An 18,569-nucleotide genomic window follows, 5' to 3' on the forward strand; every position below is an offset into this window, starting at 1 on the left:
TAACCTATATTGGTTTGCCGTCCATTATCAGTCAATCATCTAAGCAGCTAATTGCAGCAAATGCTTCTCTTGCAATGACACCATACTTTAAAAGCCATTTGTTTAAGCATGATCTTTATCCACTTGACTCATCTTTTTGCCAGGTAGCAGCAAGTGAGTGTTCATGCCGCCCCATGAAGCCCACCAAACAGGAGATGGCTAAAAGGACAAAGGAAGCCTCCCAAATTTTCATATTCTGCTGCTAAGCCTAGACCACCATAGAATCCCCTGGTTGGACTCTTATATGACTTGCTCAAATGGGTTTTGTCTCTTCATTCCCAGTTGAAATTTCCAATGCCTCTTGTTCTTTCTGCCTTGGTGTGGATGATCAGAAACTGGGTTTTTTTTTAGGTTTGGAACCAGAACATTCCCTTCCTTGTTAGCAAAGTTCATGGTGGCCCTGTCTGTCTCTGTCTGTCTCATTCCACTATAACAACTCCTGTCATCCATCTCCACCAGTACATCTTCTAAAGGAAAATGGAGTTGATCTTTTCTCCCATGTGGGCTTTTGCTTTGAAGTTGACATTATTATTAGTAGCCATGTCCGGTTTATCAGGCATCATTTATACAGATACTTTTCTTTTTGTTACTTCACTGATTTTGTTTTTTAACAAGTTGTTTTACTCTTTCTTTGTTTTTGCAGATTGCTATGACCCTTTGGATCCCAATGGGAACATCACAGTTACTTTTGACACTCATAAATGGACAGATGATGGCTACGTGGTTAGTGTTTTGGCTCAGACTCAATAGTCAGCTTCAAATTTCTCTGAATTTCATTCTGATTGAATTGTATGCTGAAAAGAATATTTACTTGCATGTGTTTGATATTCAGCATCAGTGAATAGTAAACATGCAAGGAGGTGTTTGGGCATTAGAATGATCATTGGAAACCATTTTAGATTTCGATGAGAAATCCCTTAATTGATTTGTTATTTATCGAAACCCTAGTTGCTGGTTTGATTTAATAGAATTAAGGGTCATTGAACTGATCTGTTTCTTTATTTGGCATTTATATTCATGTTAGCTAGAGATTTCAGGAAGTTGGAAATGATAGTTTATCTACACATACTAAGTAGCCCACAATATCTCAGACTATAGGGTGACCAGAACTTGGGTTTTATTGAAGAAAGTTAACAGACCAACGATCATACTGAATTAAACTGCCACACGAGGAAGTAAATATAATGCTAAAAGATTTAATTTGAACCAAAGGAGGAAAAAAATGTCTGCAAAAGGATGATCAAATAGTAGAATCAAATTACATGTATAAAACAAACTTCTAAAATGAATATGCAATGGTACATCTTCATCATCACCATTATCGTTAATGCCAATCGCGGGTTTCATATCTAAATATAGAGCTTTTGTGGTCTCTTTGGCATAAGTGAATTATGGATTGTATTCAAGAACTAAAATGATTTAAGTAATTGAGAATTTGAGAGAAACCATGAGAAGTGAAAACAAGGGGAATTGCAAGACTGAATTGAAGTTCCACTGCACTGTATTTTTTGTTATCCAGTTGTCTTATTCATCAAGGCAATTGTTTGTTGCAGGCAAGGGTAACTATCCAAAACTACTATCAGTATCGCCATGTGGAGAAACAGGGTTGGAAGCTAGGATGGACATGGGCCGAGGATGAGGTGATCTGGTCAATGAGTGGAGCCTTTGCGACCCAGCAAGGGAATTGCTCATCCTTCATATTCCAGACCCCACACTCATGCTTGAAAAACCCTGTCATAGTTGATCTGGAGCCGACTGCTGCACCAGAAAACATGACCGAGGACTGCTGCCATGGTGGCATTCTTTCTGCTTGGGCTATCATTCCTTCCAATTCATTCTCATCCTTTGAGATTATGGTAGGAAACTTGGAGGGGAATACTCATGGCAACAAGCCTCTAAATCTTACTCTAATGGCACCAGGTCCTGGTTACACTTGTAGCCCAATTGAGGATACTGATCCCACAGTTTCTTTAGTTATTGGGGGGAGAAGAGAAATCCAAGTTTTCAGTAAGTACTCCATAAAAGTTTAGCCCCATTTGAAAATAGATTAATGTTCTTAACACCTGACCACTGGTTTATTGATGGAAGCAATCTAAGAATATATGTCTATTCGGGTTTGTAGGAACATGGAAATCAACTTGCACTTACTCTACCTTTCTGTCCAACAAAGTGCCAGTTTGTTGTGTTTCACTCTCAACATTTTACAGTCCCACCATAACCACATGCCCTCAATGCAGCTGTGGATGCAGAGATGCAAACCCCAGTACAGATTCATGTATTAGGTGTGTCCTAATTACAAATCACATCCTTAATTATGAGAACCTGCAGTTCAAGGCGTGTTTCTAGCTTTGTGATTGTTTGTTATCCACCTTGTTTTTAGAGTTTAATCCTCTCTCTCCTTCTGTCTATATTCATGAAAGCAGAGAAGGTTCCTCGCTATCACAGTTGAGTTCTGGTAAACTTGACATAGTCCAATGCACTGACCATATGTGCCCCATTCGAGTCCACTGGCATGTTAAGAACAACTACATGTCGCACTGGAGGGTGAAACTGACAATCTCAAACTACAACCTCGCGAAAAACTACTCAGATTGGAACATATTGGTTCAGCACCCTGGTTTCAGCCAGAATACAACAACATACAGCTTCAACAGCACAGCACTTCCCACTGTTGGGTTTGCAGGTACTTTCACTTAAGTACTCTAAATTTAGCACTATGCCGCCTTACATTGAGGGCTTCTTTACCTTAGAACCACACAATATGTCAACACACAATAACCCGGTATCATATCAATATGCAATAAATTATAATCATAAGACGTTGGCATCATGGGAATCAGAAGAACAGGACTGCTTTAAATTCTCTGTTGTGATAGTTTCTCTATTTTTTTTATCTGTTTTTAAATGATGGGAACTCTTGCAGATGAGATTGCTCTCTTCTGGGGAGTAACCTTCTACAACAATGAGCTTTTGCATGCTGATGACAAGAAACTGGGCTCAGTGACAACAGAGATACTTCTGGGCAAGGACTCAAACTCATTCACGTTAAACGGCGGGTGGGCCTTCCCTCGAAGAATATATTTCAATGGTGAGAACTGTGAAATGCCTCTTCCAGACACTTACCCTATGCTGCCAAACGGTTCCTCAACTCAGAAGCTGACTCATCCTCAGTTCTTCTTTCTCCTACTCTGTTTAACTGTCAAAGTTCTAGCTATTTGGCTTTGATGAATAAGTTTTGCACCCCCTATATTCTCAAGTTGCTGTTAGATGTACATGATTCCACAGAAAATGGTGTATGGATTGCTCTGTTCTTACCTAACACTCTAAGAACTGAATGCATTTATGCCAATCCTGCTTCCCATGAAGCTGAACTGTGAATTCTTTCCATTGCATTTCTATCCAAATTTGGGAGAAAAAAAAAAAGAAAAAGAAAAATCCATTCTCTTTTTCGTAACATCTGAGAAGGGTTTGTTGTTGCTTTGAATTAAGATGTATCAGTGAAGCTGCTGTCCACAGTCCACAGTCCACCCACATGAAGACAGAGAGTTGGGGCCCCAAACAAGGACAAATCCCTGGTTTCATCATTCTTGTTCCTCAGTTTGGGATGTGATTAAACCTATGAAGCCCACATGTCCACTCATTTATTTAAGGTAGCTTCACACATACTTGTAAAAGAGTAGGTTGTAGAGAAGAATTGCAAAGAAGAAAAAAATGAGAAGATCAGTATTTGGCACTTTGGCTGGTGAAGGGACATTCATGCACTTACCGTATGTCACGGTCGTCCCACCTCAACTTTTAATCAAAATAATTCTCATCCACACGCTATTAATAAAATTAAACGAGGCCATACTGCAAATTTCCCGTACTCACTTGGCCTTTCTGACCTTGTTGAACTTCTTTTCTTTTCAAAATTTTCAAAACTTTTTTTTTTTAAATTAATTTTTTAACATTTTAATTATATTAAAAAATATATATTTTAGAAATAATTAAAATATTATCATTTTATTTTTATATGCATTAAAAATAAAAAAAATACAAAATTTTAAATTAAATTATTTTTAAAATTTTATTTTAAATGTAATCCAAATGAAGTGGATTGGACAATGCAATGTTTAAACTAAATCCCGAAGGTTTAAAAAAAGAAAATCTTAAACCGATCTATAACTTATTTATTTTAATTTCAAATCTGTATCATCAAGACAAATACTCAGAAAAACTCATCTTACTATCATCCATCATAGTAAAAAATATATATTTTTAAATTATTTAATTTTTATATAAAAGTGAAAAAAAATTAAGTAAAATAAAATTTAAAAATATATTATTTATTTATTTATTTTATTATATTTTCCCTCTGACTTTGCAATAACAACAAAAGAAAATTAAATACAAGAAAAGTTTTCGTCTCACCTTTCGAAGGGAGTGCTACTGAAAAAAAAAAAGTTGCTTTTCATCAACTCACAGAGGACTTGCATTGTGGTAGAGAGTCTAGAAACTAGAGACTAGAGACTAGAGACCAGCCAACCAACCAAGAGAGCCTTATTTAATTGGTAACCCCAACAGGAACAAGACACCGTCCTTCCTCCTATCTCCAATTGCCTCGTCTCTTTCTTGCTAAAATTTCCTTTTTTGGGTGGGGCTCTATGCTTCATTTATCACTAATGACGTTTTGGTTCATTGGAAGCCTTGTATGGCAATTCTGGAAATTGGGTTTATTCATCAATTCAAGTAAGGATTTTGGAGAGCTACTTTTTGCACCTTTCTAATAATACATATCATAAAAAATATAAAGTTTTTCTTATTAGGTTTCGCTTATTTTCTACCTCTACTATAGTGATCCCGTATTATTTTTGCATGATACATTTCCACTAAAATTTTATATAAATTTTCATATTTTTATTTTTATTTTTTGTTGGGTAGTTTGGATGAAAATAATGATCTTTTTGACTTATTTTTCACCAATAGTATAATGATAAAAAGTTTATCCATTTGACCATGCTTCTTCGAAAATAATTACCAATTAAAAAAAAAGATTGAAATAGGAAATACGATTAAAACACAAAAATGAATCTCGTATTTTTCACAATGCGTTCTCACTTTATTTTTATAAATTTTGACTTTTAAGTTTTAATTACTAAATTATGAAATTTGTTCGGATTAGATATTTTTATTACTATACTTTGTCGTTTTATTCTTCCACTAAAATTCTTCATAATTGAAAAAACTCAAAAAAGATAAAAGAAATTAAAAAGGAAAAAGAAAAAGTTGTAAATCCTAAGAGGCCGCCGTCAACGAATGGCCTAACATAACAGCATTTTATAACAGAAGAATAATTGAAAGAAGTAATTTCATCTCTCTCTAGATTTTCCTGGAAAGTTTTTTTAATCACCACAACGCTCTCACCAGTTTTCCGGAGAGTCACCGCCGGCGATGGCTCCTCACGACGACAGATCCGACGTTGCCGAGGAGGCCATGGTTGCCGAAGCCGAGAAGCGTCCCATCGCCACCATCGTCATCATCATCGGTTCTCACTCTCGCTCTATTGTTTTTTTGGTTAATGAGGAAAAGAAGGAAACTAAGAGAGAAAATTGAAAGCTGCTTGAATCTTAAAATGGTTTTTATTATTGTTTACGGTGTGAAGGTCTGTTAACTGAGCAAATTACGGCTTTTTGGCTTGGTTTTCAGATTCGAGATTCAGAGATTGTATCTTTTATTCTTGTGTTGTCTCGGATTCCAAACGCGATGTTATTTTATCGGATTGGTGATTTGATTGATTTTCTGGTTTTTGTTTGGAGTTTCAGCTATGCAGACTGAGGCGCTTCCGCTAGTGAACAGGTTCCAGCTGACGGAGGATCTCGACTCTGTGTGAGTGTACTCTTTTGTTGCTGATTTTATGGTTTTGGGATTACTATCGCTGAATCTAGTATCGGATGTTACTATATCATCAAGTTCAATAGTGTTTTTTTTTTTCCCTTTCCTTTTTGTTTTTAATTTTAAATTTGCAACGATGTCGTTTTTTAATCTGTTTGAAATGAAAATGCAAGAAATATGTTTCTAATATTCAAGAAATGAAAATGAAAAACTCACATTAAATAAGAAGATGGGTGTTTTAGACCTGCTTGAATGGAGGTTTTCTGTTTTCTTGGAAATGAAACATTGAAAATTTTAATTCTTTTATTTTTTATGCCTTCAGTTTCCCATCAGCAGCCAAACAGGGTATCCACAGTATTTTTTCTGTATTCGTTAATATCACACGAGAATAATTAAACCTAGGAAGATAGAGCTATTTTCTTTTTTTATTTTTTTATTTTTTATTTGCTGCTATCATTGGACAGAACAAGGATGGATTCATCAACAGAAATTCCTTTTATCTGTGGGTCAATGATTGATTTTTCTCATGGCAGCAGGACAATCTTCCACTGGATTATTGAGTTGGGCTGTTAGTTTGGTTGGAAAATTGTTTTACTGAACTGTCTTTCAAAGGAAAAAAGAGAAATTGCTTTACTGAACTTAATCCTTTGTACTGTTTGGGGATTTGAAATGTGATCGCTTTTTTGAAACACATACTCTGTTCTTGTAACTTAAAACTTCATATAACTGTGGTATATTTCAAACAGTTTAGATTTTTTTTTTTTTTTTAAATCTTTTTTTTTAATTACAAAAAACTTAGTTTATTTCATAGATAATTAGTGATGATTATTGGGTAACTAAACCTTTAAAGTTAGATTCTCTGTGACTGAGATTCTCTGGGAGTGCCATGTATCTCTCTGATTTGGTTGCTGGTTTGGTATGCTAATGCTCAATTGTTCAGGTTCCCAAGAGGAGTTCCTTGGGTGCGGTATCATGGTATCTATAAAGATCTGCATATCAGTATAATCTGGCCAGGAAAAGATTTAGTTTTGGGTAAATATATGGTTCTGCTATTTATTTATTTTTTCTTAATCCATTCAGATCTTTGAGTACATGCTTTGTCAATTGTGTGTCTATTCTTTTTCTTTATTTTTATTTTTTTGATATGCAAATAAGAATATATATATATACACACACATGTGTACACATATGAGAAACATAATATGCAAGAAGTATACATGTGAGAAAACAAAAAGAAACAACCTACAAACTGGAGCACACGTATGGATTAGATATAAGGGAGTCCTTAAAAGATTGGTTAGTGTGTTGCGCCCCTTCAAAGGTTCTTCAATTGTGTTCCTTCCAAATTGTCTAGAAAAGGCAAATGGGAGCTGATCTCCAAGCCCTTCACTGAATGGTCACAGCCTGCTAGCTTTCGCATAATGGATGAGATAGTCTACTGATTCTTATGCTTTTTTACACATACAATAATAATCCGCCAAAAACCATCATCTCCCTTTGAGTTGGTTCATAGTTAGAATTCCCATGTGAAAAAAACACTTTGGTACGAGCCCTAGAGCCCCACATTATATTTTTTTTCTTTCCTTTATTTTTATATATATCACCTATCAGGAATGGATGCTTTTGAGATATTGGAAACATTTTTTCTTTTCATTTTCTTGAATTTTTCAAGTTGTGGATTATGTGATTTGGTACTTATGCAGTTATTTCCTTTATTATCCATAGCTCGAAAATTTCTGCTTTGGAGACTTTGCAAACAATCTTTATTTGTTCCAAATTTCAAATCTTATCAAAGCAAATGTTCCGTATGACGGTATCCAGTTACTGTACATGCCTTGACGTTTGTATTCAAGGTAGTGTGCATCTGTTCTTTTTAGAGAATGGTATCTCATCCTTACATTGGTCCAAGTTAGGGTAGGGTGGGTGGAACCACGGCCGTAGCCCAACTAGCCTACCTTGTCACACTTGCATCAGTTCCAGATAGCACAGGGAGTCCACTGACCTCCGAGCTGCTATATCCAAGACTCTAAAGACATTTTCCCATGGTTAGGAATGCTCTTGCACCCACCATCTTGTTGAAGGTATTTTTTCAATTACTCCGTCTAGAACTAGTCTCTAGCTACAAAATGTCACCCTGTTCAATTTTTAGTGACTTAGAAGATTCTATGCCGTTTGTCCTTGGAATTTTTTTTTTTAAATGCTTGCCTCATATATCCTACTTAGTATCTTATGTGAAAGAAATGCTGGAGCTGTCTTGTTGGCCATTGAGCAATTTCCTAAGAGTCAAGAGCAAAAACTTGCTTGGCTGGTGAAATATCCCCAATTCATAGATGTTAAGTGATTCATTCTCTCTGGTTGAGGTTTCTCATATTATCTTTCTTTTGTGGTGAGGGAATTTCATTCCCACTGTCCTTTTTTCATTGGAACCCGTTTGGTTATTTTCCATGATGCTTTTCTACTGGATCTTTGTTTATGCTTGATTCCATAATTGTAAACACTGAGAATTCTCCAGGTTATGCTCAACATAATGTTAGAAATGTAATGGATATTGACCACCTCTAAGCAGGGACAAATGTGCTACATTGCTTTTATTGGAAACTTCAAGACCACCCATTCCAACGCTATGCTATGGAACTTTGGGAATTTGTTCTATTCAGTGTTAGGAGAATGGATCAAGGAGCATAATAGACAAACATGTGACAACCATGTAATCATCCACAAGTAGTATTTATCTTAATTTGAGTTGCTCAATGATGAGTTGGTTGTGAGTGCACTTGAGGCGTGGCCCTAGTGGCAAATGGTTGGGATGGGGATGTGAGAGGTTCAAGGTTCGAAGTTTGAGGTTTAAGTCACAGAAGGGATTAAAAAATGGTTGCCCACAAAAGAGAGTTGGTTTTTGGTGTTTATCAATGACTTTATATGTTATGCCTTGTTAACCTAAAATGTTTTTCATCTTTCACAGGACAAAGCCTCATCTATTTAACTTCAGTTTTTAATCCATATTAGCCCGGTATACATTGTGGGCCCAAAGCTTGAGTCTTTTTTTATTCCCCCATCTGTGGTTATGATCTGTGATAGTTTGTTACTCATTGTGGGTCTATTATCTAACAACTTAAGTCTTTTGGTCAAATTGGTAGCCTAATAATTCCCATATATGTTTACTGTAATGTGTGAATTGTGACTTTAATCTGTGTGCATGCGTTTGTGCCTGAGAAAATACTACAAACCTGTATTCTTTTCGATGTCTGTACAAATATCTCTTAATTGCCTAGAAAGCTGTTAATTTTGCGTTGAATAAAGTTTGATTCATTTAATGTCAATTGCAACTTTGATATATCCATTGACTATATCACTACTTGTAAATTTATTATATGCATGTTTCTATTGGGCTCTCTAGTTCTTGGAATACCATCACTGTTTTCAATGTACTGCATATTTCATGTGGCTTAATTCTGGATTCCTTTTTGTTGACTCCTCCACCATTTCTTCAGGGGTTGATAACGTGGGCACTGTTTCTGCATCTCTTGTGACCTATGCTTCTATCCAAGCATTACAACCTGACCTTGTCATAAATGCAGGCACAGCTGGTGGTTTTAAGGTATGTTCCCTGTTGCAAAGAACCATTATATATATTGATATATATGTATGTATGTATGTATATAGAGAGAGAGATATGGAGGCAAATAAACTATAATTAGAGAAAGGTGGTGCAACCCAAGTACATCAAATATACAAGATGCACCTAGGCTTAAGAAAACAAAGAATTACATGACACCTCATGGATTAACATGAAGCCAAATTATCCTCAAAATTTAGCAAGGTGATATTGGTACCCACCACCAGCCCCTTGGACTAAATAAGAATGTTTTGAGAAATTGATTTTTCACGACCAGTAAAGACTGCTCTTAACCATCAAAAGATCTCTTTTTCTTTTCTTTCCAATTTGTCCAATGTAGACACAAAGACTTTTTTTAAAATAGGTAACATTTTTCTTTTCTTTTTGTCCCTATTGGGACTCAAACTTGGAACCTGCTATATCCCCAATCCAACTCCTTATCACTTGAGTTAGGCCTCAAGGGCATATAGGAGCCATTTTCTGAACCAATCTTGGACAACAATTTAGGGTCCCAAATCTCTTTGATTGGAAATGTTAAGGCTGCACCTGAAGACAGTCTTGTAGGAAGACATGACTGAGGAGATGCCCTTCAGAGAAGCCTTGTATACCAACTTATCCTAAATGCTGCTGCTGCTACTACCACTGTGTCTAAAAGCTCCATAAGTAGGTCCGCGAGCTCCCACTTCTAATCAAAGAAACCTCTCCATGATGCACTGCCCTGGTGTGCTACTCCCTCAACCGGATAATCCTGATTCCCCTAAAGAAGCATCTTTGCCAACTGCTATATTAAATAACGCCAAGAAATGGACTTGCATAGGACCTCTGCACACCAACCATCATGCCAAAATTTGGTTCAAAGATTGTACTCCACCAAGACGCGAGGTCTAGAAGAAAGCTATTCCAACCTTTTCCAATTACTTTCCAGAGATTCACCTCATAATCTCCCTTACCTGCTTTAGATACCAACGAGCTTTATTAAGGAGTGAAATGCTTCTAGTACTCAAGCCACTAGTGGGCTTATCATAACATGCTGTCTCTCATTGAACCAGAAACTCTCATTGCTTTTCTTGTTTAAAGTATCTGAACTCATCTAGAGCTATTTCTGTTTTTCTTTTCCATCTCTTATTGTGGTTGAGATCCTTAAGCTGATAAACTGTGAAATTGTCTGTCATTGTTTTAGGTTTACTATAGTAATCCTCAACTATGGAAGTTCTAGTAATCCTCAACCATAGGATTTGTCTTTCTTTCTTTTTCCTTGAGGCTTGTTATCTTGGACTATAATTAATAATAGAGCTATGCCCTCTTAGAGAAGGAACTAAACCCTTTATTGCATTTTGTAGACTTATTTTCCATGAAAATTGTGTACAATTTTATAATTTTTAATTATGAGTTGTCCATTTATTTGTATATTTTGAGATTTATTCTTAGATGTTTTCAGGCCAAAGGAGCATGTGTTGGTGATGTTTTTCTTGCGACTGATGTTGCTTTCCATGATAGGCGGATACCTATTCCTGTAAGTTTTTCTTGTATTCAGTTCTCATCTTTCTGATATCTTGTTAATGTGGCAAGGCACCTTGAAGAGTGGTTATCCATGAATTTGTCCTTAATCTGCACTATGGAGCATAAGGGAGATATTCAAATTGCAGAACTTGTAAAATTTTCTTCTATTCACCTGTTCAAGCAAAACCTAAGCTGGATGTTTTTGTGGTGTGTTACCAGGGTTCAAATATAATAATGATATTCTTGGATATAGATTCATATTTAAACAATATTGTAGAGTACAACCAAATTTATAATGTAGATTAAGCAATGTAACATTTATGGATCATCAATATGCATAGATAGGTCTGGATGAGCTTACAAGAATAAACTGTATATAGGTATGTAGTCCATCGCTGGAGTTCTGGATCAGATTTTTCTGTTTCGTACCAAAAATGGCCATTTTTACTTATTGACAGTTCCTATTTGTTCTTCTTAGATGATGGAATGGTTGATGATTGCATTTGTGAAATGAACTGTTAACCTGCCAAACAATACAAATTAGTTGCTTTCTCTTTCTTGTCAACCCTTTTTGTAGCACTGTTCAGTCAATTTTCATCTGCTCCAAGTTTCTTTTGCAGGTCTTTGATCAGTATGGAATTGGTTTAAGGAAGGCCTTCTCAGCACCCAATCTTTTAAAGGAGCTTAACCTAAAGGTGTTTACTGGGCAGTAAAAATGCTTGGATTAATAGTTATTCAAGTCCATCTTTGTGCGAAGTTTTTTGAATGCTTTCTTGTTTGGAATGGTTTGACACATCTATTTGACAATTTAAGCCCATTGTAATATCATCAGCAATTCAAGTTGTTTTATTTTAGAACCACCTCTATGCAGAACTCTTAGCTAACTGTTTTAAGGGCATTAAATTCTCAGTTTTTTAACTGCTCAAAAAGTGCTCTTGTTTTTTCCTGTTTTGATTTTGGTCGCCTTGCTTTTTTGTCTTGTTGGATGATTGGTCATGACTGCTATTCTAGATACCTAAGCTTTCGACACAATTTATTGGAATTTTCTTTTAAGTGTATGGAAAGAAAGCATCAGCTTCTTTGTAGAGATATATTCAGGAGGTTAATGAGAGCATAGTTTTGCATTCAGTCTAGGTCCTCTGTATCTCATTTTTGTAGAGCATGCAGATGCGTATGTATATCTTCTCTTTGTGTTAACAAATTTCTGTTTTAAGAGTGAAAAAATATGGGTCTTTAGTAGGATAACAGATAAATTTAATTTACAGATATTGCTTCTGTTTGTACTGACTAGTTAAAATGAATAAGTTTCTGCCCCTATGGTGCTCATAATGTAAACAATGTCAATGCTTCAGGTAATCATGGCTTTACCTATACACTAGGGAACATTTCTTCGTGGTTGGATGTTGATACATTGATATGATGTAGGTTTTTGTGCACATCTATTATATTTAAGATGCCTTGTAGTATGCTGAAGTTGTTATTGTGATTAAGTTGTAGCATTGATATGATGTAGGTTTTTGGCTTCTCTGAATAAAAATGACATGGTATTGTTTCTTCTTTTATAACTACAAAGATCTCTTAAGTCTCAATTATGCTAGTTTGCATGTTTCAGATTGGTGCATTGTCCACCGGGGATTCTTTAGATATGTCTCCACATGATGAATCATCAATTTTGGCAAATGGTGCTACAGTCAAAGACATGGAGGTAACCTTTTTATCATTCTTGACCTAGCTACTAGCATATTTCTTTTCTGCCTTCACTTTAGTGGATCGGCCATTGGTTTCATCAAAGTACTTACTTTGTTCTGCTTTGAACATGTGGGTTGTGGGAGTTATCAGGATCTATTTTCTTTTTAATGGGCAATAAGAATAATATATTGTATTAACAAGCGCCAAAAAAAAAAAACAGCAGTCCAACATATATAGGACATATACAAAGAGTGCTAAAGGATCAACAAAAGTCCCCCTCTCTTAGCAAGAGCTCAACCAATCACCAAAATCTATTAGAGACTTTGAGCCTTCAATACAACTTTACCCACCAAAAAAGGGCACCAAGGAACAGACTCTTAAGAACATGGACTGATTGCTCCTCATTTTCAAATGACCTTTGATTCCTCGCTTTCCAAACTATTCAAAAAATTTGTTACGCTGCAGCTTTCCATACCTTTCTTCATCTTCTTACTAGGAAGAAGCCATGTCAACCTAGACAAGTCTCTCTTAAGTGTGGTAGACGAAACCCAAGAAACATCAAACTAAGAGAAAAAGCAACTCCTAGAGAACCCTTGTCTTGATACAATGCAATAAAATGTAATTTATTGATTCTTCTTTGACTTAACAAAAGAAGCATTTATTATTAATCAGAGTCAAAACCTTTCCCTAACAAGGTTTCCTCACAAAGAAGAAGCTTACTTTAGATGATATGAATGTTCCTTATGCTTCCATTGCAGCAAGCCTCTCCATTATTGATTTCTAAATTTGGGTTTCAGGGAGCGGCCGTCGCCTATGTAGCAGATCTTCTAAAAGTCCCTGTGATATTCATAAAGGCAGTGACTGATCTCGTGGATGGTGAAAAACCAACAGCCGAAGAATTCTTGCAGAATTTGGCAGCTGTAACTGCTGCACTCGATCAGTCAGTCACCAAAGTTGTTGATTTCATCAACGGGAAGTGCATTTCTGAACTTTGACGAACACGAACCTCTAAAGACCGATCCGGTGGGGTCTCAACTTGCAGGTTTCTATAAAGATAAACATGGAGGTATCTCATAAACACCTCTGTTTCATTAAAAATATCATATGAATGATTGAAAATGTGTAATTTAAAAGTTAAAACAGCCAAAGTTCCCAGTTTGGTTAGGCTTATGTTTCACTTTACTGGTCTGAGTCTCATCTAATGAAATCTATGGATTATCTGCAAATTGACATCTTCCTAGTCAGTTGCATACTACCTTTTCTTCTGAGTATTGTATAGTTAGTTACTCATGTCTTACTGGTCCAGTCCTTTTTTTAAACTGTTAGTGTAACAAAAGGAAATGATCTAGGGCATCACTTTGAAAATTTGGTTTGATTATCATTGTTGATGATTTCAGAGTCTCACTAACGGGGACGTGTTGCGCTTGATTTTAATCATTCAATTTCTAGAACCAACAATGGATTCTCTCTAGGGTTGGAGGTCTGGCGGAGTGTTGAAATGGTGTAGCGCTCTAACTTCACCCCATAATACGTACAGAGGTTGAAGGAATCTCATGCCCGAAAATAAAAGTTCTGAAGTTACAAAGTTGGTGATTTGATGGATGAAATTGATCTCCATTTCCTAGTTAACACATCCGCTTAAAACGGACGCATTTGAGCATCAAACAATGGGTGGACTGAACCCCAGCCCAACCAAAATAATAAGACTATGTTTGGCTCTTGGGAAAAAAAAAACCAAAAATAAAAATATATTTTTTAATATATGAAGAAAGAAAAAGGCATTTGGGAAAAGAGCAAGTAAAATACTTAAATATTTTCCTTTCAATTTTCATTAAATAAAGGAAAATGCAGTTTTCAATAATCTAATTATCTTTTCCATGATATTTTTGTTTACTTTCCTTTCAGTTTTAAAATACTAAAAAATTTTCATTTCGATTTTCCTTAGATAAAGGAAAATTTGAGGAAAATATATAGTTGTCAATAATTTAATTATCTAGAGAATTTTTTATTTTTTATTTTTATAAAATTTCTTTACTTCTTTTCTTATTTTCTATTTTTTATTTTTATTTTTTTCCAATCTATTTTCTTTTCCTCTTCCATCATTTTTTACCTTACATCACGTGGTTTTGTAACTGAACTTGGTATTTGGTGGTAAGAGGGGGGGACATGGTCAGCCCCACAGGTCTATTCTACTTCAGAATCCTATGAATGGACCATAAATTCATGGGTCACCCCTTCATCAGAATAGCATTTTCACGTCCAGAGGAGTTTTCTCAACAGAACTCAAGATCAGATGGTGGTGATTGATGAACAAAATGCACCATCTACAACAAATCAATCAATGCCGCTGATACAGCCCATGCACAAACCCTTCACCTAACCTCTACCTACATCTTCAAACTTGAGACCCATGAAGTCCATGCTTCTCAGCTAATCCATTAAACCTCTATACATAACAATAGAAGACTTGGGTGTCACCCTTCACATGAAATGATAAAGTCATAACACCCTTTAGCTTATTTAAATATCAAAACCATGCAATGCCACAGTATATAAATAAATCAGCAGTTCAATGCTAGATTTCATTGCAAGGGAGAAGAGTCTCTTCAACCTCTTCTGCAGGCAAAATATTCGGCATTCCTTTTAAAAGAGAGGGGACATGGGGAGTGGGACAGTTGAGCAAGTGGGCTCATTGAAGAAGGCTAACCCTGGCAAAGCCACGATTCTGGCTCTGGGCAAGGCCTTCCCTCATCAGCTTGTCATGCAAGAGTTTCTGGTTGATGGGTATTTCAGGAACACAAACTGTGATGATCCAGACCTCAAGGAGAAGCTAGCTAGACTCTGTAATACCTCTAACCTTCTTTTGCATTTCTTTCTTATTAGAATGTGGCAATAAACAAGGTTAGGCTCATCTCAATTTGTTGCCATTGCAAGCCTGCCACCAACCACAGCAACCCATGTCAGGGTATAATCGATTTATATAACTAAATGATGAATAGAGAAGCAACTTATCTTGAAAACTAGCAACTCGGTGGCTTGAGACTATTTTTCAATCTAAATATGAGTCAACCAATGATATAGCGAGCCCCAAACAGAAAATCATGGATGGTCAATTCTTAGGATCCTTTTGAGGATCATCATAATTTGGTTGTGATGGATTTTGATACATCCAGCGTGGTGGGTGTTGAAAAGTAATGTGATAGTTTGAAGGCTTATAACTAAAATAACTGTCATCTCATTCTGCACTGTTTCTTTACAGGCAAGACAACGACAGTTAAAACAAGGTATGTGGTCATGTCAGAAGAGATCCTAAGGAAGTACCCAGAGCTTGTCATTGAGGGCCAACCGACGGTAAAGCAGCGATTAGATATATGCAACAAGGCTGTCACACAGATGGCAATAGACGCTTCAAAAGCTTGCATCAAGAAATGGGGCAGGTCTGTTTCAGAGATAACTCACTTGGTCTATGTGTCCTCAAGTGAGGCCCGGCTGCCAGGGGGTGACCTCTACCTAGCAAAAGGACTAGGGCTGAGCCCTGAGACTCATCGGGTCCAGCTCTACTTCATGGGCTGCTCAGGAGGTGTGGCTGGCCTCCGTGTTGCAAAAGACATTGCTGAGAACAATCCTGAGAGTCGAGTTCTGCTTGCCACTTCAGAAACTACTATTATTGGGTTCAAACCACCAAGTGCAGACCGTCCATATGATCTAGTAGGGGTTGCACTCTTTGGGGATGGAGCTGGAGCCATGATAATAGGCTCTGACCCAATTCCAAGCACTGAAAGGCCTCTCTTTGAGCTCCACACAGCCATCCAGAATTTCTTGCCAGACACTGAGAAGACCATTGATGGGCGACTCACGGAAGAAGGGATTAGCTTCAAGCTAGCAAGGGAACTCCCTCAGATAATTGAAGATCACATCGAGGCATTCTGTGATAAACTGATTCGAAATGTTGGATTTTCTGATGAAGACTACAACAAGATCTTCTGGGCAGTCCATCCAGGCGGGCCTGCAATCTTGAATAGGATGGAAAAGAGGCTTGACTTGCTGCCAGAGAAGCTGAATGCTAGTAGGCGAGCACTGGCAGACTACGGAAATGCTAGCAGCAATACCATTGTGTATGTGCTGGAGTACATGTTAGAAGAGAGCTCAAAGACGAAGAGGCAAGACCAGGGAGATGGTGAGTGGGGATTGATTCTGGCTTTTGGTCCCGGGATTACCTTCGAGGGAATCCTTGCAAGGAACCTCACTGTCTAAGAATAATCTCCTGCTTTACACCTCTCACAATTTAGTCTTCTACTAGCATACTACCATTCTCATCCAAGACCTATGCTTGGATTTTTTTTCTGTCCAAACGCCCCTTTTTTTTTTTTACACAAATTGCAATCAATTAATCCAGAATGAAAGTTCTTTTCATGTCTTCAGAGGAATCGAAACGGGAAATTCTAAACTCGAAGCTCGTTTCATTCTCTTTACAGGATCCATTAACGTATAACTTCAATTTCTTCATAGGAATCAAAACGAGGACTCATCGCTATCATTTGGCGAACTAGGTTTCATGAATTATCAGAAATATCAGAATGGACTTGTAAGAGAAATAATGAGCATTGCATCACTAGGTTTTCTGGCCCCAAGAACAAAATCCTAACTTCACTACGCTGATAGAGTAAGTTTCTAGTATCAAATTGACTCCATCTTTCAATTAGGTGAATCCATCAACAGAAGAAGACGGAACAGAAAACTATTAAACCTTGAAGGCCTCTCCAAAGATCATGCAATATCTTTATTGCATGAGAAATTCGTGAAAAGCGCTATGCTATTATCAACGAAGACGATGAGACTGCATTCAAAAATTTTCGAGGCCCTGTTTGGTTGCCGAGAAAACCAGGTGAAAATAAAGCAGAAACGGAAATTTGAATCTGAGGTCAAGTGTCGTTTTGGACTCTGAATCTAAGGTCAAACGTCAAAACATCCAACGGCGTCGTTTTCGTAGTCAAACGGAGAAAATGGAGTGAATTTCGGCATCAAGACGAGAAATGGAGGAGAAAAAAACGGAGGAAAAACGGTGTCGATTCGATTGCCCGTCGAGAACAAAGAAAGAGAGGAAAACTAAACGACATCGTTTCAAGGATCCTAACTCGAACATTAAAATAGAGGTAATTAAAATTATTTTCCACCCTGTTTGGTTACGTAGAATACTAACTCAACCCACCCAAAACCATCCAATTCAACGATCAAAAAACATCACATATCACTCATTGACATATATTTAAGCCCTAATTGATTGACTTCCGAAATGTTAAAGTACATTTTTTTAAGCTTTTTAAAATTCTAAGCATTTATCATATTTTTAATTGTTTCTTAAAATATTATCAAAAATACCTTAAATTTATTCTTAAAAAGTCATATACTTTTAAAAATCATATGACCGAGTTCTTTTCTGCACAGATGGTTCGTGTAATTGGATGCCGATTGTCGTCTTCATTGTAATTACTCGTCATGTGCCCACATTAGACATAATATAAAAATAAAAAATGTTATTTTTTTATATAAGTTTTATTTTAACTAACGAAAGATTATTCATGTTTCATAAATTGTAAAGAACCATTGAATGACAGGTAGTGGATGGAGAAACGAGGGTATGGTGGACTATCGGATGGCTGTGGCTAGTGGAGCAATAAACATAGTCACAGCACTTTGTCGTACAGTGGTGGCTGTGGATGCTTATTGGAATGTGGAAACCCACCACCCACAATGAACAAGAGGCTAAGAAGCGTATACCATTTGATCCCATCTATATATTTTTTAATCCTAAAAGCCTAAAACATTCTCATGTTCAAACCATTCATACAAGCAT

At 36.6% G+C, this 18,569-nt stretch overlaps 3 protein-coding genes across 4 annotated transcripts; all 3 read left to right on the top strand.

Moving 5' to 3' along the window:
- Window positions 1-396: 396 nt before the first annotated feature.
- Window positions 397-3,426, top strand: LOC117911760 (COBRA-like protein 1). The gene is made up of 5 exons (XM_034826184.1): window positions 397-762; window positions 1,593-2,046; window positions 2,162-2,321; window positions 2,463-2,722; window positions 2,963-3,426. Exons 1-5 carry the CDS (start codon window positions 517-519, stop codon window positions 3,262-3,264), a joined length of 1,422 nt encoding a protein of 473 aa, XP_034682075.1. The 5' UTR covers window positions 397-516; the 3' UTR covers window positions 3,265-3,426.
- A 1,933-nt stretch (window positions 3,427-5,359) lies between these two features.
- On the top strand, window positions 5,360-13,970 carry LOC117911481 (5'-methylthioadenosine/S-adenosylhomocysteine nucleosidase 2-like). 2 transcript variants are annotated; one of them, XM_034825879.1, is made up of 8 exons: window positions 5,360-5,563; window positions 5,841-5,904; window positions 6,851-6,942; window positions 9,402-9,508; window positions 10,965-11,039; window positions 11,635-11,721; window positions 12,639-12,731; window positions 13,513-13,970. In XM_034825879.1, exons 1-8 carry the CDS (start codon window positions 5,470-5,472, stop codon window positions 13,708-13,710), a joined length of 810 nt encoding a protein of 269 aa, XP_034681770.1. In that variant the 5' UTR covers window positions 5,360-5,469; the 3' UTR covers window positions 13,711-13,970. The 2 variants fall into 2 exon arrangements, with proteins under 2 accessions (XP_034681770.1, XP_034681771.1); XM_034825880.1 differs by having other exon boundaries at window positions 5,362-5,563; window positions 11,647-11,721.
- A 1,318-nt stretch (window positions 13,971-15,288) lies between these two features.
- On the top strand, window positions 15,289-17,183 carry LOC117910862 (type III polyketide synthase B). Its single transcript, XM_034825039.1, has 2 exons — window positions 15,289-15,558; window positions 15,975-17,183. Exons 1-2 carry the CDS (start codon window positions 15,375-15,377, stop codon window positions 16,967-16,969), a joined length of 1,179 nt encoding a protein of 392 aa, XP_034680930.1. The 5' UTR covers window positions 15,289-15,374; the 3' UTR covers window positions 16,970-17,183.
- The last annotated feature ends 1,386 nt before the right edge of the window (window positions 17,184-18,569 follow it).

Source organism: Vitis riparia, chromosome 3 (genome assembly GCF_004353265.1).
Source record: "Vitis riparia cultivar Riparia Gloire de Montpellier isolate 1030 chromosome 3, EGFV_Vit.rip_1.0, whole genome shotgun sequence".
NCBI classification, from domain to species: domain Eukaryota; kingdom Viridiplantae; phylum Streptophyta; class Magnoliopsida; order Vitales; family Vitaceae; genus Vitis; species Vitis riparia.